We start from the raw sequence: 24,313 nt of genomic DNA, 5'->3' as shown, positions 1-24,313 counted from the left end.
GTTTTACATTTATAGAATATTCAGAACATAGCAATCCTAGAAGAGCAAGCACTTTTGCTGATGACACCAGTAGATTCCCAGGAATAACAGGTGAACTAGCTGCTTTTGACAGTTAACCAAGAATTGACCCCATGGAGTTCCCATCATGGCTCAGCAGTAACAAACCCGACTAGTATCCATGAAGATGCAGGTTCAATCCGTGGCCTCACTTGGTGGGTTAAGGATCCGGCGTTGCCCTGAGCTGTGGTGTAAGTCGCAGACGTGGCTCAGATCTGGCGTTGCTGTGGCTGTGGTGTAGGCCAGCAGCCATGGCTCTGATTCGACCCCTAGCTGGGGAACTTCCATATGCCACAAATGTGACCTTTAAAAAAACAAGAATTGACCCCATGATCTAAAATGAGTCAATTTAGCCTAAAAGCTAAAGGAGGTCTCATGAAGTAAATGGAATAACAGATTAAAAATAGAAAATTAAGGGCTTTAATAGTGATTTCATGACCGATACTTTTCTGCCTCCCTCACTCCTGCCAGTACCTGGATATCTCAGCGGTATTCTAGACATTTCCATATAGTTGTGCGTTCTTACTTCAGAACTCAGGCATCTAAGACTGTATCCATGATCTTCTCTTTCAAATTAGTTCCCTTCACTCATCAGTATTACCACCACCTCCCCAATTACTCGGGCTAATGTTTTTGAAATTACTGGTGTTTGTCTTTTCCAGCCTCTCATTAAGTTATGCTGGTACTTCTTTCAAAATACCTCCTGTATCTGTCACCACACAAATCTGAATTCTAATCTTAAATCATGGATGGTGTCATTAAGCTTCTGATATCCCTGCTTTTAATATGTTCAAATATTGCTATCACGTTTATCTCCTAAAACACATCTTTTATCATGTCTGTCGTTTTTCAGCTTTCCCTTCCTATCCTATCCCTCCCCTTTTTCAGCTATACCCACAGCATATGGAAGTTCCTGGGCCAGGGATCAAACCTGAGCTGCAGCTATGGCCTACGACCCAGCCATGGCAATGCCGTATCCTTAACGCACTGCCCCACCTTCCTTGGGGTAGAAATATTCCTGTTCGATAGAATGAATCCCAGAATCACAGAATTTTCTAACTGGAAGGGACTTTAGGCATCATGCATTTAGTAGTCTTTATACTCTTGCTCCATCCAACCATATCTTCCACTGCTCATCAGGCCCCAGCCATTCTGCCCCATCCTCTAAACATGTCGCATTTATTCATTTGCTAAAACAAAACGCTCTCTTCCCATATATGTATATTCCCATATCCATACATTTCTCAACCATTCTAGTCTGCTCAATATCTCCATCAGTTGATTCATCTAGCACTGTTCTTGGTGTTGAGGATATTATAGCAGTGAATAAAACAGAAGTCTGTGCTCTCAATGGAGCTTACATTTTCATTGGAGCAAACAGACAGTAGACAAGTATAAGTCCAGTGGTAATGAGGGCTTTGGAGAAAAAGCAAATGCCTCAAGATGCTGAGCGTGTCTCAGAAACAGCAAGGAGGTCAGTGTGGTTTCCTCTGAATAGTGCATCACTTACTGATTGGCATATATACGTGTGTGTGTGTGTGTATCACAGCCATGGCAGTGACGATGCTAGATACTTAACCTGCCGAGCCATGAGTATCTTTTGTGCTGGTACTATCCATGTAATTGCTCAGGAACTGGTATTAAAATGTGTGTATAAGGAGTTCCCGTCGTGGCTCAGCTGTGACAAACTCAACTGGTATCCATGAGGATGTGGGTTTGATCCCTGGCCTCGCTCAGTGCGGTTAAAGATCTGGCATTGCCATGAGCTGGTGTAGGTCGAGGATGCAGTCTGGGTCTGGCGTGCTATCGCTATAGTGTAGGACAGCAGCTACAGGTCCAATTCGACTCCTAGCCTGGGAGCTTCTATGCGTCACAGGTGTGGCCCTGAAAAGCAAAAAAAAAAAAAAAAAAGTGTGTATATATTTGTATGTATGTGTATACACATGTATAAATGTTTGTATACACACACAGAAATAGTCAGCACTCAATTTTTAGTTTGTATTCTCTCTTTATTCTGATAAGAAGACCTTATACCTTGTAGTCTTTGGAGGACCTTTTAAAACATTGCCAGGCAAATGCGGAGAGAAATTACTAAAACATCTTTTTACAAAGGAAACCCTTGAGGGCCACGATACCAACCAATGGGATGGGCTGTCTCTTCTGTGCAAGAGACTATATGGTCTGGACTCAGGTGGTCTGTGGTTTTGTGGTTTCACTCGTGTTTGAATAATGCTGAAGCTGTGCTGTGGTGAACAGACAGTGGGAAGAATCTGTTTGGACCAGGTGGAGCTGTGAGCTGCTTGGATTTCACAGTTTTTTAAATGAGGAAGGAGAATCAAAATTTTTGTATTGAATCTCTTATGGGCGATGTTATGATCAGCACTGCACATTGGATTTGGGAGAAGAGAACTCTCTGGGTGTCGTTTTTTGTTTTCTTTGGGAAACATTGGTTCAGTGCTCAGAAGCTATCTGTGACTTGTCTTAATTTCTTGATCCTACTGTTCTTTCTTATTTTATTGCTCTCAAATTTATCTTTCTAGTCTATCCAGAAGAATTTCTTTCTTTTTTTTTTTTTTTTTTTTGGTCTTTTTTTGTCTTTTTAGGTCCACACCCATGGCATATGGAAGTTCCCAGGCTAGGAGTCTAATTGGAGCTGTAGCCGCCAGCCCATACCACAGCCACAGCCACGCCAGATCCGAACTGTGTCTGCAACCTACACCACAGCTCACAGCAATGCTGGATCCTTAACCCACTGAGAGAGGCCAGGGATCGAACCTGTGTCCTCATGGATGCTAGTCAGGTTTGCTAACCGATGAGCCATGACAGGAACTCCAAGAAGGATTTCTTTACTGTCTTTTAAACATGCCACACACTCCTTTCAGTAAGTCTTTGCTCATGTGTTTCCTTCTGCCTACCATACCTTGTCTGCCTTCAGGTGCTACCTCTTGAGTAAAGTCTGTCCACAACTAATCTCTCACCTCCTCTAACTTTTGCTTCATAGCTGGGATTATCTGAACCTTTTTTTTTTTTTTTACCCTTAAAGTTTTATACTGCTTTGCATTTTCACTGTAGCTGTTATGCATATTTATGTATTAGATGCCCATTGTATTATTTGAAGGCAGAGATTGAAATATCTAGCACAGTTCTAGTTCCTAGTGAGCTCTAAATGAGTAGTTATTGATTTGGCTTCAGTCCATCTCAGAAAATCTCCAGTGTCTCTCAGTGTTCAGTGCATTCTCTGGCTTATGGTCTTAGGAACCCAAGTGCTTAAGTGGCACCGTTTCCAAAACTCCTAATTTCATGCAGGCAGTTTTGAAATTTATAAGTAATCGGGTAAATTCCAGGGAATTGGGACTGAGCAATTTTCTGGGGCTCTTTTGAACCACTCCAGTCCCTTTACTCCCACTTGATGATTTAAGATTAGAATTCTTTCTGATCAAGCTGAATCAGATTACTTTTTCCTAGAGTTCCTGTGGTGGCTCAGTGGTAACGCACCCAACTAGTATCCATGAGGATGCAGGTTCAATCCCTGGCCTTGCTCAATGGGTTAAGTATCTGGTGTTAGTGTGAGCTGTGGTGTAGGATGCAGACCCATCTCGTATTTGGCGTTGCTGTGACTGTGGCATAGGCCAGCAGCAGCCCTGATTCAGCCCCAGCCTGGGAACTTCCATATGCCATGGGTGTGCCCCTAAAAAGATCCACCCCCCCAAAAAAGGCAGATTGCCTTTTCTAATATGAACATTGCTCTGTTGATCCTACTATCCCAAATTAACATTCCTCTTTTAAGAAGTATCTCCAAGAACTGTACTCTTTTTGTCAAGTTTCTTCTTGGGCTCTTCTCTTGTAAGGGTTTTGTGGGACTAGTTCTATAACATTTTGTTTACTTATTGAAATGGCCTTACATTGACCAAAATACTTTAGTCCTATAAAATATTAGATAAATGCTGTGGTCTTTTCAGTACTTGTATTTGTATTAAGTAAATTCAGGCTTAGCGTGTATGCAGTAATCCTTCTCTCAGAATTTCATGGGTCAGCCTTTTTAGATGTGGAAATGTACTTTTCGGCCTAAGCTGGTGCCCACTACCTCCGGGTTTGTATGCCAGTCAGTTGTATGATGTTTTGACTTTGGAGTTTTATTTCCTAATCCAATAAGCCAGTGTGTTTTCTCTTCTCTGGTTCTATTCCTCTGTGGTGCCAACTACATATCTTGTGTGCTGCTCCCTCAGAGATGTTTGCCAGCAGCGTGTTCTCGTTGCTTTCTGGCCCCCCTCACAGATAGAGGCTTTGTCTGGAATGCTTGTGATTTTTAGCCAGAGCCAGGAATTTTCTGCAGCTGAGTAGGGGGAGGAGTTGAGGCTATTTCCCTCTATTGAGAGGGTAGGGGTTAGGGAGGGAGAGAGAGGGTGGGTGGGTGATTTCCCGGAATTTTAAATATTCCGCACAATGAATCCTTTGATTTCTTTCTCAGGAACAGGGCGGATACCTGACCAACTCGTGATCCTAGACATGAAGCATGGAGTGGAGGCAAAAAATTACGAAGAGGTATGTCCTGCTGTAACAGCCAGTAGAGGCAGCAGCATGCTGGTCTGTGAGGTTTCTGTGACCTAGTCAGGCCAGCAGGCTGTGCTTTGCCCAGAAGGCTGTGGTTTTCTCAGCAGTCATGTGACAACCAGCTTGATATAAAAAGTTATGTTAACAGCCTTGAACAATAATTCTGGCTGTGCTGTCAGCCAAGTGACTGGACCAACTGTCCCATAGAAATGTTGGTATGATGAAACACTTAAGTATATGCTATTAGTGCTCTTGAGACAGAAACCAGATATATAGTTGTAATTTTTTAAAGCCGGAATTCATTTATATGTTAATGTTCAAGGTTAAGAGAAGTGATTTGGTTTTAATCCCTATGGCTTTTATTCCCAGAGTGACAGCTATGTATAAAACTAGGGCATGGATTCATTGCTATTTAGACTTGAACAACTGTGCTGTCTTTGAGAAATGTAGTAGTCAAAAGTAGCTTTTAGTTAAAATAATTTCAATTTCAAATTTTTCAGAAAGAGAGCAAGATGGAAGAAAAACTGCAAGAGATTAGGTGTGTTTTGTTTTGCTTTGTTTTTGTTTTGCTTTTTTACCCTCGGCGAATGGACGTTCCCATGCTAAGGATTGAATCTGAGATACAGCTGCCAGCCTACCCCACAGCCACAGCAACGCCAGATCTGAGCCACATCTGTGACCTACACCACAGCTCATGGCAACGCTAGATCCCTAGCCCACCAAGTGAGGCCAGGGATCGAACCCACCTCATGGTTCCTAGTCAGATTTGCTTCCACTGCGCCACAGCAGGAACTCCGAGATTAGGATTTTTGCTAACCAGAAGTATCGTAGAGAACAAAAACAGACCTTTATTTGGGTGGTAGGAAGGTGGAAGTGTGCATAGAATAAGGGGAAGGGGGACTGAGCCCTTCCTATCCCTTTCATGAGAGACTCTGGAGGCAGCACAAAAAAGGCTCTTCAAATGAAGAGCACCTTTGAAAAACCACAAGAACTATTTAAGATTGGAGGATTGATCTTTATAGAAAGATTAGCATGTTTTTACCCAGATCAGAGTCTTTCTACAACAGTACCCGAAGGCATGAAGAAAAGATGGGGTGTAGGAAATACAAATGGCTTTTGAAGAAGGTAAACTGAATAAACAAAGGAAAGTTGCTTTAAGTGATTTAAGCAAATTCTCTAGAAATGATGGAGCGGGAGAAATTGTTCTATCTTTGGTCAGAACTTAGAAGGGAAATATCCTAAAATGGAAGAAGACTGGAAGCCACTGGCTGCTTCTTCAACAGGAAGTAGTACTGCAATAATTGCAGCTCTCCAGGTCTTGCCTCTTTTTCCTAGTTCATGGGTTCAGTTGAACAAAACTAGACTGAGTTATTTGTAGGCAGGAAACAGGAGCAATTGATGGAGCTGTGAGTGGAAGACAGTTCCTAGTGGAGACTCTTGCTTGTTTCTGGCTTCAGGATAGTTTAGTTAAAAGAGTTAAAGCAAGAGCCTCTTTGTCTGATGAATTTAGGAGTAAATCGAAAAATCCTTTTAAGTGTTTATGATTCAGGAGAATCCTGATTATATTTAAACAATATAATATGTTAAAGTGCTGTTGTAAGGTCTAAAACACTAAGAAAAATGTTATATTATTATGAAGTAGAAGAGTAGGTGAAATGATTTTCAGTTTTTGAGTACTGCTGCTGTATCATCCACCTCAGACAATTCTCTAGGCAAGCATTCATTGAGTTGCTTTTATGTGGAATTTTGCCTTTTGTGACTTTTCCCCTCTAATATGATGGCCATCAGTAGGTGTTATATATTAAATAACAGGACACTTGGTTTATATTAGACATAGTTTGTTCTTCTCTAAAATAGATGGTATTATGGTGAGTTTACATATAGAATGATGTGGGCTGTCAGATAGCATTTTAGAACCTATACCTCCTGGAATTGCCATCATCCTTGGACTTTGTTAACACTGGGAAAAGTCCTTTATTTTTCCTGACCTTTTACTTAACCCAGGAGGGGAATCCCTAGCAGAAAGGAAACCACAGTGCTTCCTTTGCCTGCTTCCTGCTTCGGAAGTCTGTCGCGTCCTAAGCCTTTCTTTACGCACATGGTTACAACACAGCTCTAAAGTCTTTTTCTTAACCAAGAAACTCCTCCCAATACTTTCTTCAGTGACCTACCTCCCCATTCCCCCACCCCCCAAAAAAGCAGATCAAACTGAGGCAGAAAGGAAGTGGTTTTGACATAGGCCAAAACCCAGCCCTTTTCTCAGTCTGTGGCTAGGTTCCCTTAACCTTGCTCAAAAATTGGCAGAACATTGTAAATCACCTATAGTAAATTTTTTCCCCCACTTTTTAGGGCTGCATCTGTAGCATACGGACATTCCCAGGCTGGGGGTCAAATCGGAGCTACAGCTGCTGGCCTACGCCACAGCCACAGCAGTGTGGGATCTGAGCCACCTCTGTGACCTATACCACAGCTCATGGCAACGCCACATCCTTAGCCTGATAAGAGAAGCAAGGGATCAAACCCACAACCTCATGGTTCCTAGTCAGATTCGTTTCTGCTGCACCACAACGGGAACTACCTAAAATTTTTTTAAAAAAAATATCTGTTACTTGTCTCTGGGCTAATGCCTATGACAAGAACATGAATAATAGAAAGCACTTGTTCCTTGGTTAATTACCAGAGAGCACTGAGCATAAGTAGAGGTTTCGAAGCATTTAGTTTCAGGCCCTTGAGGCAAAGGAGAGCCTTTATCTCCAGAGGATGGAGCCCTTCTGTGTCGGTATTTAAATTCAGGAAAGTGGTACGTTTCTTTTAATTTTTTTCTCATTCAGCATCTCTCTCCTCACATTTGCGGACTTCATAATTCTAAAATCCCACGTGGTCCTTTAAAATTCAGTAGTGGAGTTCCCGTTGTGGTGCAGCAGAAACGAATCCGACTAGGAACCGTGAGGTTGCAGGTTCGATCCCTGGCCTCACTCAGCAGGTTTAGGATCCGTTGTTGCCGTGAGCTGTGGTGTAAGTTGCAGACGAGGCTCGGATATGGTGTGGCTGTGGCTGTGGCTAGGGCCGGCGGCTACAGCGCCAGTTAGACCCCTAGCCTGGGAACCTCCATATGTTGCGGGTACAGCCCTAAAAAGCAAAAAAAAAAAAAAAATTCAGTAGTAATCAGTGTCTTAATAGCTGGGCAGAGCACTACGCTACCTACTAAGTTGTTATGGAGGATTAGTTAATGCCTGTAACTTCTATAAAAACAGTACAGAATGTAAGGTGATCTTATTTAAAGGCAGAACGGTTGTTATTTTGTGATGAGAAGCATAGTCTTTTTTGTAGTTTGAAATTTTTAAAGAGAAAGAATGTTTATGTCCTGAGACATAAAGCACTCTTGGTTCTCTCTGTTGTATTTTAAGACCTTTCGCCACTATCATTTGCCCCTCAGAGGGGAACATCTCTGTAGAATCAGTATGTGAATTAAGCCATTTCTTTTTCGTTTCTGGTCTCTGAACTAGAACAGCTGTCTTCAGGGACTTACTGTCTAATCTTACAGTTGTGGGAATGAAAGCAATTATTACCCCACCAGAAGGAGTTGTCTGACATATGTGCAGGCTCTTGGGCTATGTGTATCCCCTCTTGGCTTGGATGGCAGCATTTTCAGCACAACTGAAATCCTGTTTTGCCTAGGGGTGCCATTAGTCTGCTATTTGCTACTAACATACACACCAAAAACACAGTTGCCCTTGTTTGAACGACAGCTGAAGACTTTTCAAGAGTTCTGTTTCTCTGAATACCCTCAGGAAGGAAGAACTCTGTTTCTATATACGAGATCAAAAATTCCTTTATTGACGTGGGTTAAATGAAATAACATGGGTAAGCCATCTGACACATAGGTGATCAGTTCAGTAGATTTTAGCTCCTTTCTCCTCCCTTTCTGGAAACTGCCAAGTGGCTATGACAGAGTAAATAGGATCTTGCTAAATTTCATTCGTTTAGCCCTAAGATTGGCAGTATTATCTGGACTTATTTTGCACATAGTTGACCTTTTGACCCTCTGTGAAGACGCCTGTGATTCGCACGTGGCCCCCTGCCCCCCCATAAGTAGACTTGTCTTTGGATGTAGGTCTGTCTTCATTATCTTGATTGTGTTAGTGGTCTTCACTTTTATTGCTGTGCTTCGACAGTTCACAGGGGCTGCAGAACAGAGCATGGAGATAACAGAGTAATTTGACCGAATCTGGCTTAGCTCAAGAAGCTTCTCTTGAGTTTCTTAGTGTTCCCCAGGGCAAAGGATCTAGTAGCGATTCTCTAAGGGGCTTGGTTTCGCATGTATGTTTTAAGAAGCAGTTTTTCAGATCTAACACCTTTCCTGTGTACAATTCCATATAACTCTGAACTCTTTAGATTCATGGCATCAGGAGAAGAATGGCAGATTTGGATATGGTTTAAGAAGAGTAATTGTACAGTTATTTTGGAGGTGTTGTAGATGTGCAGGGCAAGCTTTCCAAACAGTACCTGCTGCTGCTACAGATGAGCGTGATAGTTACTGTGGTAGAGAAAACTTTCTCCTAGGTCGTGGGCCTTGTGAAAAAGAATGCTGAGTGAAAGTAGTTGCAGAGTGCTCCTAACATACAGGGAGTGCTCCTAACATACAGGGCACCCGCAACCCTTACTCTCTGCTATGAGAAAGTTGGCTCCTTTGAAGAAGGCGTAGAATGGACATAACGGGTCTGTGACGAGTGTGTGTACCGTGTGTCAGGCATGTGGGACTATACAAAATATACATCGTTTTAATTCTGTTGAATTCAAGATCCAAACTAGTGTGGGGGGAAAGGATAAAAGCAAAACAGTGTGACTGTGACAATATGTAATTGAGTGTTAGCTGTGTGGCACAGTCTGCATGTCTTAGGCCTTTGGGAACGAGGGAATCAATGTGGACAGGAGTAGTTAAAGGAGACTTCATGGTTAAGGCTGGGAAGATCAGTAGGATTTGGCTACCTTTGAGTGTGCATGCTTTTGAAAGTCAGATTTGTTTTTGCTTGCATTTTACAGCAGAGCTTTGAAGTTTTGATGCTGAATAAATGCTTCGGTGACCCTGGATTAGGTAGTCAAGAGACCATGGTTCTGCTAGTCTTGGTCTTCCACCCAAAGGACTAAGTAACTTTATGGAATCGACAGTTTCCTCATTTGTAAAATGAAGGCTCTTGACATTCTTTGCCTACTGAATGGCTAAATGCAGCCCACAAGGGGAATGCTGCCTCCTAGTGGGGAACCTGTGGTGCTCATTGTCAGATAGGCTTTGCTTTGATCAAACTGTTGGCAAAACACAAGTCATCCTTCTAGCCATGGAAGAGAAAAGTAGACTAGAAGAATAATGGCCTGCCTTCATGAAACATGTATAATCTTGCATTCTTACAGACACTTTGAACATTAAATCAGATGTTTAGAGTAGTGAATAGTAGTCAGTAGGAATGCTGATAGAAGTTTTCTTGTTAGCTTTTTATACTGCCTACGATATAAAGTCTTCGAATGCTTCATCCTAGGCAAGTGAAGAGCGCCTACCTGAAAATACATGGCTAATTTGTTTTTAAATTTTACTCTATTAGTCTCTAAAAATTAGAGTAATAGCAGTATGGAACCTAGAAGTTTGATTGATAAACTAGACAACTTACCCAGATCCTTGCAGCCTCATATATATCATTAACTTTACCTTTGATCCAGAAAAAACTTAGTGTAGTCATCTGGCTTTCTTCACCTAATTTTTATACCCACAGAATAAAACGTAAACTCAGACTTGCATTGCAATCCCTGCTCCACCAAGCTCTGAGACCTCGGGCAAGTTATCTAACACTCTGAGCCTTAATTTCTTCATCTGAGAAATTTAGGAGTAATATTATTTACTCTATATAGGGTTTAGAGGATTAGTGAGAGTAGAGGATATAAAATATGGATCACAGTCTGGATATATACTAATAGGTCTAGTTCATTATACTACCTTCTTCATCCTCTTCCTCAGTTTAGTTCCAGCCTAACTTTTTTGCCTTATATTTGCTATTACCTACCACCCACCCCCAAGCAAGTAAGTGTGCAAGTGCACACATGTGAGTATGTACTCACACACACACACACACATACACCAGCCTGCTTATAACCAGACTATTCATGGCCTCCTAAACAGGGCCTGCACTTTCCTCCCTCCATGTTTTGGTTTATAGGATCCCCTCAGCATTAAATATCTGTCTTATCTCTTTAAATCCTATACAATGTGTGAGACCCAGCTCACCCATTTTCTCCTTCTAACCATAATTAATCTCGTGCTACTTTTGTTACATTCCAATTTTAATGTGTACCTTTTGTGTGTGTGTGTGTCTTTTTAGGGCTGCATTCACAGCACATGAAAGTTCCTGGGCTGTGTGTGTGTGTGTCTTTTTAGGGCTGCAGTCACAGCATATGAAAGTTCCTGGGCTCTGTGTGTGTGTGTGTGTGTGTGTGTGTGTGTGTGTGTGTGTGTGTGTGTGTGTGTGTGTCTTTTTAGGGCTGCATTCACAGCACATGAAAGTTCCTGGGCTGTGTGTGTGTGTGTCTTTTTAGGGCTGCAGTCACAGCATATGAAAGTTCCTGGGCTGTGTGTGTGTGTGTGTGTGTGTGTGTGTGTGTGTGTCTTTTTAGGGCTGCATTCACAGCATATGAAAGTTCCTGGGCTAGGGGTTGAATCAGAGCTATAGCTGCCAGCCTACACCACAGCAACATCAGATCCTTAACCCACTGAGCGAGGCAAGGCATAGAACCCACATCCTCGTGGAGACTAGTTGGGTTCATTACTGCTGAGCCACAACAGGAACTCCTAATGTGTACCTTAGTTGTAGAAGTTAATACATAATGCTTTATATTATGGTTACAGCTCTTTACATGAGCCTCTCTACTGGGACTGTGAGCTTCGTAGGAGTAGAGGACATACTAATTTACCTTGGTGCTTTGCACTTAATAAGCACTCAAAAAGCATTGTTAGGGTCTTAAAATGTTGAAAAAAATACATTTGTTTTGATATATAGGTTTAGATTAAATGTAGAAATACATTCATTCACGATTTTTGTTACATACCACTGAGTATCCAGGATGTGTTGGATAACTGAAATAGCAGGTTGGTTTTCATTATTGTTTTAGTCTTTCTGCAATTCTTTAAGTTTGCTAGATTTTAAACTAATGTCAAGAATAAAGGTAGTGGGGTTCCCATCATGGCTCAGCAGCTTAAGAACCCAACTGGTCTCCATGAGGATGTGGGTTTGATCCCTGGCCTTGCTCAGTGGGTTGGGATCCGGCACTGCCGTGAGCTGTGATGTAGGTTGCAGATTCGGCTGGGATCCCGTATTGCTGTGGCTGTGGCGTAGGCTGGCAGCTGTAGCTCTGATTCATCCCCTAGCCTGGGAATGTCCATATGCTGCAGGTGCAGCCCTAAAAAGCAAAATATATACATATGCATATGTACACATATATATACACATACATAGGTACACACACATGTATATACATATACAATTTTTTTTTTTTTTCAGCTGCAGAAGTACAACCATAGTTTCCCTTCCAGTTTCTGTTTAGGGAGCTTTAAATCACCTATCTCTAAAGGTGTATCATACTGTTGGCTTTAAACTATTTCACACAGGAAGCTTCGGAGGGGAAAGTATATATGAGGAGGGGAAATGTTGAACAGCCTAAGGTTCAGCTTATTATATATCTCTTGTATCTTTTTCCTGGGGACTTTCTTTGCTCTGCTCCTTCATATGGAATCAACTAACAAATATATATTCTAGATTAATGGCAAAACCTGGCATTTGGGCATTTAGCTAGGAGAGTTAAGCTCAGTGTAGTAACTAACTAAGCATTGGGCAATTCTTGTACCCAGTTAGCTTTATTCTGTTCTGCAGCTGTGAGTCATACCATTAACTCTATCCAACATTTTAAAATTGTAAGAAAAGGTATCCAGTGAAACAAAACTTAGACTGATCATTGCAAATCCATCACCATATTTTAGGTACCTTAAATATAATCTCAGTGTTTATATCCCTGTCTTAACAACACTTTCTAGTTTTATTTTAAATAACTTTGTATTATTCTTCGTATTATGTTCAATGAAGAATATATAGTTCAGCAAGAGATCACAAGAACACCCTCAAACTGCTCTCATTCATTCCATGTTAACTGTTGTTAACATTTAACAGAGAAGAAGAACAAGGAAGGTAAATTAGACAAAAGAAAAGAAAAAGCAGGGAGTTCTGTAGGGAATGTATGATAAATAAGGAGTTAACAGATAGAGAAACATTTTTTCAAGAATTCTCTGTGGAAAAAAAATTAGGAGCAACTAGTATATGAGTTTTTAAGATATGGAAAGCTCTGGTTGTTTATTTCCATTTTAAAGCAAATCATGAAATTCCCATTGTGGCTTAGCTGGTTAGGAACCCAACTAGTATCCTTGAGGATGCAGGTTTGATCTTTGCCCTGGCTCAGTGGATTAAGCATCCAGCATGGCCAGTAGCTGCCGTAGCTGCCGTAGCTGCAGCGTAGGTCATAGATGCGGCTCACATCTGGTTTTGGGGTGGCTGTGATGGAGGCCTCAGCTGCAGCTCCAGTTTGACCCCTGGCCCATTAACTTCTGTATGCCGTAGGTACAGCTGTAAAAAGGAAAAAAACCACAAATCATAATCTAAGGTTGATAAAAACAAATAGAATAATGAAATCCTCTCTATGGTCATATATCATATGCCTTTAGGTGCTAAATAAATACTCTTGGAGGTTTCACAGAGGTCTGCGTTGAAAAAGAAGACAATTTATTTTTACGCAATTCATTCTGTAGCACACAGGGAAGTCCTTGGAGATTTCTTGTGATAAATGGCTATGTAATTAAATGACAAGATGCAAATTTTTATTTTTAGTATTGGACCTAGGATTCATCTGGGCTCTTGAGCTCTGATGTTTTTTTGGTTTTGTTCTTAATTTTTGTCTTTTTGTCTTTTCTAGGGCCACACCTGCAGCATATGGAGGTTCCCAGGCTAGGGGTCTAATCGGAGCTGTAGCCGCCGGCCTACACCACAGCTCACAGTAACGCCATATCCTTAACCCACTGAGCAAGGCCAGGGATCGAACCCACAACCTCATGGTTCCTAGTCGGATTCATTAACCACTGAGTCACGACAGGAACTCCGAGTTCTGATGATTTAAATCAGCAAACCACAATTCTCTCATTTTGCAGTTTGAGTTATTATCTTAATGCTATAATTATATGTAGTTTCTCATTCCTTTATATTCCCTTTTGGGAATTTTTTATTTTTCATTTACTTATTTATTTTTGGCTGGACCTGTGGCCTATGGAAGTTTCCAGGCAAGGGGTTGAACCTAGGCCATAGCAGTGACCCAAGCCACTGCAATGACAATACTGGATTCTTAACCCACTGCACCAAGGGAACTCCTATTCTCTATTGGGAATTTGGTATGCTTTCTTCTTAAGACTACATTTGACTAATACTATGAATCTTAATTATGCTTATGCTAATAATACTACTTATTCCTTATACATAAGTGGAAGGACAAAATAAAGTGTTTTATTAAACTCAGAAATCTTGGAGAAATAGTACATCTTATAGGCTACCATATTATAGTGCTTCTGAGATGGGGGAAAAAAAAAAAGTCTGAGATGGAAACATAGTAGGGAAGGGAATTTTTTTGGGGGGGCTGCCCCGTGGCATATGGAGTTCCTGGGCCAAGGATCAGATCTGAGCCACAGCCGCAGCCTACACTGTGACTTTGGCAATGCCAGATCCTTGACCCACTGTGCCAGGTAGGTGATTGAACCTGTTTCCCAGCACTCCAGAGACATTATCAATCCTGTTGTGCCACAGTGGGAACTCCCTAAGTTTTATTATTATTATTATTATTTTGCCTTTTTTTTTTTTTTAGGCCGCACCTGTGGCACATGGAGGTTCCCAGACTAGGGGTCCAGTCACAGCTACAGCTGCCGGCCTATATACCACAGCCACAGCAATGTCAGATCTGAGCCGCATCTTTGACCTACACCATAGCTCAAAGCAGTGCCAGATCCTTGACCCACTGAGCAAGGCCAGGGATCGAACCTGAAACCTCATGGTTCCTAGTTGGATTTGTTTGCGCTGTGCCACGATGGGAACTCCAGAACTCCCTAAATTTTAAATGTGTTAGAATGAGAGAAGAGATTTTAAGTTTGGTGAATCTTTTGAAGATATTCCTCTGTTACATGTTGCATGTGTGTGTGTTTTATTTTTATTTTTTATTTTTTTGACATTGTGTTCTTGACTGGAGCAATTTTTTCAGAGTGGCTTCATAATTCCTTTCTTTTCCAGATTGCAAAAGTTGAGAAGCTCAAACCTTTGGAGGTGGAGCTACGACGCCTAGAAGACCTTTCAGAGTCTATTGTTAATGATTTTGCCTATATGAAGAAGCGAGAGGAAGAGATGCGTGATACCAATGGTGAGGGGAAGGCAGCTGTTTCTCAATAAGTGCTGTAAAGGAGACAGATCCCCAAATACCAGATTCAAATTCTGGAATACCCTTTTCTCAGCTTTGCCAACGGGGGCAGTATGGACGGATAATTGCTTACCTCAGTGCTGTTGTTGCTACAGTTTTGTTGCTATTGAGAGCCTTGTTAGGTTTTTAAGGAAATAGGTTTATTTTTTTTCTGTGATAAGCAGTTGACCATATTCTCAGTCAGCTTATAGTATCAAACTGATGGTACTAGTAGTTCCCATCATGGCGCAGCGGAAACGAATCCAACTAGGAACCAAGAGGTTGTGGATTCAATCCCTGGCCTCTCTCAGTGAGTTAAGGATCCTGCATTGCCATGAGCTGTGGTATAGGTAGCAGAGGTGGCTCGGATCCTGCATTGCCATGGCTATGGTGTAGGCTGGCAGCAGAAGCTCCAGTTGGACCCCTAGACTGGGAACCTCCATATGCCATGGGTGCAACCCTAAAAAGCAAAAAAAAATTGATAGTACTAATCTTTGTAATTTTTAACATTTATATATAGAATAATGAAAATTTAAGAAAAAACTATCTGAAATCCTACTGTAAGCCCTGAGAACAGAGTGAAGCTAATTAACTGGCTCTTTCCCGCTGGCCATTGTTTAGCCTGCGAAGCCTTACTTCATTACATTTACACTGCCTTTGTTTTTTTTTTTTAGAATCCACAAACACTCGGGTCCTGTACTTCAGCATCTTTTCAATGTTCTGCCTCATTGGACTAGCCACCTGGCAGGTCTTCTACCTGCGTCGTTTCTTCAAAGCCAAGAAGTTGATTGAGTAATAAAGCCCAGTCTCCTCCCACTTGTATCTTAGCCAGCAGAACATCGCTGGGACGTGCCTGGCTTAAGGCATCCTACCAACAGCACCATCAAGGCACGTTGGAGCTTTCTTGCCAGAACTGGTCTCTTTTGGTGTGGGAGGATGTGGGTGGATGTGGGTTACCACCTACACCCAACATGTTAAAGATGGACTTTTTTTTAACTTGGTAGGATTTGGACTGGTTTTGCAACAGTAGGACTATTACTAGAGTCACCTACAACAAAAAATAGGGGTTACCTAGATAATGCCAAAGCCAGCATGTGTACTGGGTTTCCTCAAATGATCTGTGTAAACCATGTTTTCTTTCCTTCTCCCACTTACTCACCAGCTTGGGCTTCCACTCTAGTTCCTTTACCAAGATTTGTGTGACCATGTTGAACTTGTTTCATTCTGATTGTCTCTTTGATTGTCTCTTTGGGTTTCTCTGTGGCAACCTTTAACTTTCTCTTGACCCTTAGCTGAAATGTTTAGGTAGCTTCTGATGATACCCTTTCATCATTTTATGTCTCTTATAAAGGGCGATGGATGTGACACCTGATAGAAATGAGCTTTGAACTGTAGATAACTCTTAAAGAAAATTACATTTTAGAGAATTAAAATATTTGTGCTCAACTGCTTGACCTTTTTCCTTTTTGTGTATTGATGTGTGTTTAGTCCCATGCAGCTTTATCACATGTGTAGATTCATGTGACCACAGGATGCAGAACTGCTCCATCACATCTCTTTTGCTACCCTTTTATACTCACAGTCACCTCCTTGCTTACCTTCAAGCCCCAACCTCTGGTAGCCACTGATCTATTCACCATCTCTCTAATTTTGTCCTTTCAGCAATGTGATATAAATGGAATCATAAAGAATGTAACTTTTTGGGATTGACTTTTTTCACTCAGCATAATGCTTTAGAAATCCATCCAGGTTGTTGCATGTCAATAGTTTTTCCTCTTTCTTGCTCAGTAATATTTCATGGTGTGGATGTACCACAGTTTGGCTATTCATCCATTGAAGGACATCGGGTTCGTTTTCAGTTTGGGGTCATGATTAATACAGCTGCTGTGAACATTCATGTGCAGGTCTTTATGTGAACATGAATTTTCATTTCTTTGAGCTAAGTCCCCAAGAGAGCAGTTGCTGGGTTGTATGGGAAACACATGTTTATTTTTGTAAGAAACCGTCCTGCTCTTTTTTCAGTGATTCTTGTTTTGCATCCCCATCAGCCATCTGTGTCCAATCCATTTTCTCCACATCTTCATCAGTATTTGCTAAATTATTGTTTTTTATTTTTTAGTCATTTTGAGAGATGAGTGTAATGATACTTCATTGTGCTTTTAATTTGCATTTTCCTAATAGCTAATGATGTTGAATATCTTTTCATGTGTTTATTTGCCATCTGTATATCTTCCTCAATGAAATATCTGTTCCTTTGCCCATTTTATGATTAGATTGTGTGTGTTCTTTTTATTATTGAGGGTTTTTTTTAAAATTGACATATAGTTGATTTATACTATTGTGTTCGAGAAGTCCTTATATGTCCTAGATATAAGTCATTTGTCAATGTGGTTGCTTAAATTTTTAAAATATACAGAAGAAAAAATAAGTAAAATTTACCAAGTCTTACATGGCAAGTCACTGACTTCTATTCTTACATGTTCCATCTAGAGAATTAAGATATTAAGAAATAACACATGTGGAAGGATCATGAATAGAGTAAATACTTGAAAATATACGTTGTAAAAACAAAGCTAAGAATCGCTGTGGGAATAAAATGCCTAAAGGCCAATACTAATGTAAATATTAGTAAATGACCATGTTCATAAACAATTGTGAAAAATACATCACTTGAAATTTTCCCCACTTCTCCTAGTAAAGTGGGTGGGAGTTTATCCTTTCTGTAATCTCTTTTTTAACCCTGCTGACCATTATAGGGCTTGTCTAATGGCCATAGCAAGAATTACAGGACTTAGGCCTTGCAGCTTTCAGAGAAGCAGCAGCATGTTGGAATTTAATAGAGCACACTGCTGTGATGACCTGGATAAGGTACAGAGGTTGGGAGGAGGGACCGAGTTATGTTGTTAAAATCACAGGCTGTTCTGTTAATGTTCCAGCTACTGTGAACCCAAAGGCTTCCCCCCTGCCCTCTTCTTTTGACTCCCTGTATGAAGTCCTCTGGTGTGGCATAAAAGTGGTTTCATTAATTTGCGCAACATTGCCATCTGCTGTTAAGAAATGATAACTACTGCTTCCAAGAACCTGGCCGCCAAATCCTCACCATAAAGGGCAGCAGATGTATTGAGAGTCTGTCTGTGGTATTACATATAATAAACAACAGAGAATACATCCAAGTGGGGAAGAGAATAACCAAATCTGTGAGTTAAGCTCTCTATCTTTAGGCACTTAAAGGTGAAATTCTGTTATGTATGGTTAGCCTAACAAGATACTCTTTCATATTTCTGACTGGTGCCTTTCCCCTTTTTAGAAGCAATGAAAGCTACTCAGTTGGTTATAATCTTCTGTTCTGACAAAATGTCAAATAAAAAAAAAAATAGAGGAGAGGAGAATATTTTATTTTGCTGATGTTTTGTTCCCAAGTGTGACTTTGTGAAACAAATTCTTTCATGTCCTTTCTTTTACTCATGCTGAAACTACTAACTTGGACATTTGTGCTTTTGGTTTACAATTTCATTGATATTACTCCTTGATTTTATCTGGAAAGTAAAATTTTTTTGTCTTTGACAGGACTGGTGTAAGAGCAAATCAGCTTTGAAAACAAGGATGTTATCTGCTTTCCTCTGTTTTTGAACCTGTTATTTAACACAGTCTGTAAATTATTGATGAGAATAACACAGTTTAAGTAAACTTTGTTATACTATTGTCATAAACCCCTGTCATAAGCCATTTTTCTGTTTGTTTAATGGAAAGAGGCATGTGGGATTTATACAGATTGACTTGTAAGTGTTGGATTGGGGATTTTTGTGTAAATTTTCTCAAATAAAAGCTAGCAGAAACCATTTTAGGCGTATTTTTCTGTTACTCTTGAGTATCTCTGCCTGGATTGGGAATAATTCTTCTGTGTTCCTCAGTTTTAAAGGATGGCAAATTAGGAGTTCCCATCGTGGCTCAGTGGTTAACGAACCTAACTAGGAACCACGAGGTTGCAGGTTCGATCCCTGGCCTCACTCATTGGGTGAAGGATCTGATTCAACCCCTAGCCTGGGAACCTCCACATGCCCCAGGTGCAGCCCTAAAAAGACAAAAGACAAAATAATAATAATAATAATAAAGTATGGTAAGTTATATGTGACAAAGTAGAGGGAAAAAAATGTCCATGATTTACTCCAGATGAGTTTATGTGAGCTAGTAAAAGTTTATACTTTACGTATAAAGGTATAAACTATATATAATGTGAATATAAAAGTGATAATACTTAATTACACATCTTCAGAAAGGCTAAATAGGATTCTGTAAGTCAGGAATTCTTTGCAGCTTCTCTCTTTTGGAAACTGCTATTGGAATTACAGAGAGGCTTCTCCCTTTCCCTCCATTCTTAAAATATCCCTCCTAATTTAGATTCCCTAGGGACTTTCTTTTTTGTCCCATCGCATCTATGCAAAACCCCACTCCAGCAGGTAAAGGCCAATTTCTCCTTTTTACTTGCACTTGAACATTTTCCATAAAGCTTCTTTCTAAGAGTGACCTGTAGGGCTTTTTGTACATTGACTAAGTGGCCTCTTATTTACTGTCTACCTCCATTCCTCCCCAAAATAGTTAATATCTCAGTGAATTTGTAATCTATAAAGTAGTCGTTCCCAACATTTGAGTATAAATATTTTAACATCAAAAATAACATTTCTCACCAATGTGAATATAAATAATGAATTCAGCAAAATATAAGAATTTAGGTTTGTCTCAGCAGTATCAAATACATGTTAAACAGTTGTACATGTTTTGCGTATTATTATCTATTCAGGCTGCTACTGTGGTTTACCTCACATGATATGAGCCCCATGAATAATATAATTTTTTCTAGTGCCACATTAAAAAGTAAAAAGGAACCAATGAAATTATTCTTAAATAATACATTTAATATATCCAAAATGGAATTTCAGCATGTAGTCAATGTAAAAATGACTCTCAAGTCATTGATACCTTACATTCTTGTTTGCACATAAAATCTTTGAAATCCGGTGTACATTTTATAGCTACATCTCCATTCAGATTAGCTACAATAATTCAAGTGCTCAATAGTTTCATGTAGCTAGTGGCCACCGTATTGGATAGTGAACGCTATAGCCTTTGCTTAGTACTCTGGTAATTTCTTTAATGTTACCAGTCACTCTATAGCATCCAAACTCCTCATTTGTTAAAAATGAAATGGGAACAGTCTGTTTTTTTACCAAAGGCACTTTATTTTTTCAGCTACGCCCACAGCACATGTAGGTTCCTGGGCTAGGGATTGAAACTGCACTGCAGCAGCAACCCAAGCCACTGCACTAAGAATGCTGGATCCTTAACTTGCTGCACCCAAGGGAACTCCAGCACTTCTGGTTTTAATTGTTTCTTCCATTCAACTCAAAAAAACATTTATTGGAGTTCCTGTCATGGCTCAGTGGTTAACAAATGCGAGTAGGAACCATGAGGTTGCCGGTTCGATCCCTGGCCTTACTCAGTGGGTTAAGGATCTAGCCGTTACTGTGAGCTGTGGTGTAAGTCGCAGAAGATAATGCGTTGCTGTGGCTGTGGTGTAGGCCGGCAGCTGCAACTGATCTGACCTCTAGCCTGGGAACCTCCACACGCCGCGGGAGTGGTCCTAGAAAAGGCAAAAAGACAAAAAAACATTTATTGATGATCTGTTCTGTTTAATATGCTGAACTAAACTCTGGTGTAGACCCAGACAAATAAGCAGTACCTATCCTCAAAGTGCCTTCTAGTTAATAGGAGGAAATAGAATGGCCTCTATCCAGCATGATCTCCCTACTTTCTTTAGTCATCACTGACTTAACATTTTGGATATTCCTTTAGGAAGCCTTCACTAACTTAGCTAGTTTGCCTTGGGAAGTTGCCCCTCTAAAATGCCTTTCTAAAAGATTGTACTTTCTTTATCATAGCACTTAAACACGGCTGTAATTGCCTGGTTAGTCTGTTAGACTATAGGTTCCAGGAGAGTAAGAAGAACTATGTTTATTTTGTTCTCGGTTGTAACTCAGCACCTGGCACAAGTTGCTACTCAAGTGTTGAATGAATGAGTTGAAAATTCAAAACTATCTGTAAAAGCTAGAAACCTAGAATGAAACCAACAAAATAATATTTAATGGGGGTTATCAGTCAGTCTTTTTTTTTTTTTTTTTAATCTTTTTGCCTTTTCTAGGGCCGCTCCCACGGCACATGGAGGTTCCCAGACTGGGGGTCGAATCCGAGCTGTGGCGGCCAGCCTACACCACAGCCACAGCAACACAGGATCCAAGCCATGTCTCCGAACTACACCACAGTTCACGGCAATGCCAGATCCTTAACCCACTGAGCAAGGCCAGGGATCGAACCTGCAACCTCATGGTTCCTAGTCGGATTCGTCAACCACCGAGCCACGACAGGAACTCCTCAGTCAGTCTTACATTTACATTTTTAAAATGTTATATACATAAAAGAATAACAACCTGATGCTCTCTCAACAAATAATTTTTTTTTTTTTTTTTTTTTTTTTTTTTTTTTTTTGTCTTTTTGCCTTTTCTAGGGCCGCTCCCAAGGCATGTGGAGGTTCCCAAGCTAGGTGTCAAATCAGAGCCATAGCCACCGGCCTATGCCAGAGCCACAGCAATATGGGATCTGAGCCGTGTCTGCGACCTACACCACAGCTCACGGCAATGCCGGATCCTCAACCCACTGAGCAAGGCCAGGGATCGAACCCACAACCTCATGGTTCCCACTTGGATTTGTTAACCACTGCGCCACAATGGGAACTCCAACAAATAATTTTTAAGCCTATAATATCAAGCACTTTTCTAGGCACCAGTGTTATATAGTTGTGAACAAGAGGGCAAAATCCAGTTTCTCATGGAGCTTTATTCTAATGAATGGAGATAATAAAGTAAATATAAACAAGACATCAATTTTATAGATAAGTATTGTGAAGGAAATAAGGAGTAATGTAATCTGGTGGGAAAACTGTGTTATTTTGGATCAGATTGGGTGTGAAAAAGAGAAGTTTGGTTAAATATAAGTAAGTATAAAAGCAGACCATAATGACGTCTGGTACACTAAGAGAAAAAATGAATCCAGATCAAGGAAGACAGAAGTCCCTTGTACTCTCCTATTCAGACCCCATGTGGAATGTTATGCAGAGTGCCGGATATCGTATTTTAAAAAGGAATGTTGGTGAACTCTTAAAAAAAATTTTTTTTTTGGAGAGGTCAGAGGAATGTGACACCCTTTACCCCATTCCACCAATTCTCTTCCTCCTATACCTGCTGGCACTATCCACCCACTTAAAAGCTAGATGTGAGTCTCCTGGACACAGATTTGCCTCACCAACTATACCTAGCTGATCGTAGGGTTCTAAATGTTCTTCAGATGGCTTTCTTCATCTTTTTTTCCTTTTTTGGCCACAACTGCAGCATATGAAAGTTTCCAGGCCAGGAATCAAATCTGAGCTGCAGCTTTAATCTTTGCCACAGCTGCAGCAATGCCAGATCCTTAACCCACTGCACCAGGGGATGCTGGGGATTGAACCCACATCTCCGCAGCGACAGGATCCACCTCAGAGACAATGCCAGATCCTTTAATTGCTTGCCACAGCAGGAACTCCCTCAGTTCGGATTTCTTAAATTGGGCCCCATCTCCATTCACACTGATAGTACCTCAGTGCCTGTCTTCTGGCCTCCAGTCTTTGTCTTTCATTTTGCCATCAGAGTTCTTGGTAAAATATAGCTTTGGTATTATATAAAGTAACCATATTGTTTATTGTCTGAGCTGGGCACGTGAGCAAAAGGAGACTATTATGCTAGAGGAAAAGGTACAAATTGTGACTTGCCCCAGCAAACCGGGACATATAGTCACAAAAATAATACACTCCCCTGCTTAAAAATCTCCAATTTTCCACTGCCATGTTGCTGGCTTTGGCTCCCTCACTAGCTGTGTAACACAGCAGGTTACTTAACCCCTCTCAGTTCCTTCTGTATGCTACGAGGATTAAATGGGATGATACATGAAAAGAAAACCTTTAGCAGAGTTCCCGTCGTGGCTCAGTGGTTAACGAATCAGACTAGGAACCATGAGGTTTTGGGTTCGATCCCTGGCCTTGCTCAGTGGGTCAAGGATCCGGCTTTGCCGTGAGCTGTGGTGTAGGTTACAGACTCGGTTCGGATCCCGCGTTGCTGTGGCTCTGACGTAGGCCAGCGGCTGCAGCTCAGATTGAACCCCAAGCCTGGGAACCTCCATATGCCACGGGAGCAGCCCAAGAAATGGCAAAAACAAAAACAACAACAACAACAACAAAAACCTTTAGCATAGTGCCAGGAACATAATAAATGTTAGCTGTTACCTCTGTAGGTCATATTGCCACAACCTTACAATTGAAAGACAACCTCATAGTCCCACAACTTTACGACTGAAAGACAACCTTGGAGATGTAACTTGCCCACGGTCACAAAACGGATGGAACATGTTTCCACTCTATCACAATTTTCTTAGTGACTTGAGAGCAGGAAGCATCTCTTTGCAGATCCCCACCTCCAAATGCAGTATCTTGCACCTGGTGTTCGAAGAATCGCGGGACTAGATGGGCAAAGATTTTTAAAGACATGGAAGAATGTGAAATCTGAAAAAGAGGGGGAGATTGTCATGATAGTTGACTTAAAACACCTAGAATTGTGTGGAAAAGGGAAGGACCCAGGGTAGTTCTGGAAGAAGTAACCGGTGCACTGACTGAGATGACAGGGTGGGGTGGGGGTGGGGGGGCAAGTATTTCTGCTTATCTTTACTCTTCGTGTGTCTTTACTATAACCTCTTTCTAAACAAAGGGCGCTATCTGACGTTGAAAGAGACTGCTTCCCCAGCCACTGCCGTTGAAATAGGTCTGTGGCCAAGATGAGACTGAACAACCTTTGCACCTCAAAACTGTCTGGGGACCTGGCCAGGGCTCAGCCGAGGGGTCTTTAGACCGGTCGGTGATGTCCCTGCCCCTGCCAGAGCCCTTTGGCTCCATGCAGCCCCCACGAAGTGCTACCAACTCCGCCCGAGGCCTCGTTTTCCTCACAACCGGGAAGGAGAGAAGTCTTGGCCCCGAGGCTAAGCGAGCTGGCGGGCGAAGGCGGAGGAAACCCCCGCCGGGCCGGAAGCACCCGCAGCTGCTTCCGGGTCA

At 41.2% G+C, this 24,313-nt stretch overlaps 1 protein-coding gene across 4 annotated transcripts in view; it reads left to right on the top strand.

Annotated features, from left to right (window-relative positions):
- TMED10 (transmembrane p24 trafficking protein 10) overlaps positions 1–18,968 on the top strand; it is a 35,476-nt gene extending 16,508 nt beyond the window's left edge. For all 4 annotated transcript variants that reach the window (XM_084969801.1, XM_001926711.6, XM_084969802.1 and 1 more), the window contains exons 3-5: positions 4,526–4,599; positions 14,967–15,093; positions 15,804–18,968. In XM_084969801.1, the coding sequence (XP_084825927.1) occupies positions 4,526–4,599; positions 14,967–15,093; positions 15,804–15,925 (323 nt within the window). In that variant the 3' untranslated portion in view covers positions 15,926–18,968. The remainder of the gene's footprint in view (positions 1–4,525; positions 4,600–14,966; positions 15,094–15,803) is intronic.
- The last annotated feature ends 5,345 nt before the right edge of the window (positions 18,969–24,313 follow it).

Source organism: Sus scrofa, chromosome 7, assembly GCF_054392235.1.
Source record: "Sus scrofa isolate SSC_HxYL_T2T_F1_AM1 chromosome 7, Sscrofa_HxYL_maternal_Yorkshire_Landrace_v2.0, whole genome shotgun sequence".
NCBI lineage: Eukaryota > Metazoa > Chordata > Mammalia > Artiodactyla > Suidae > Sus > Sus scrofa.
The sequence above is the reverse complement of the archived record's forward strand: the minus strand, read 5'-3'. Positions and strand labels throughout refer to the sequence as shown.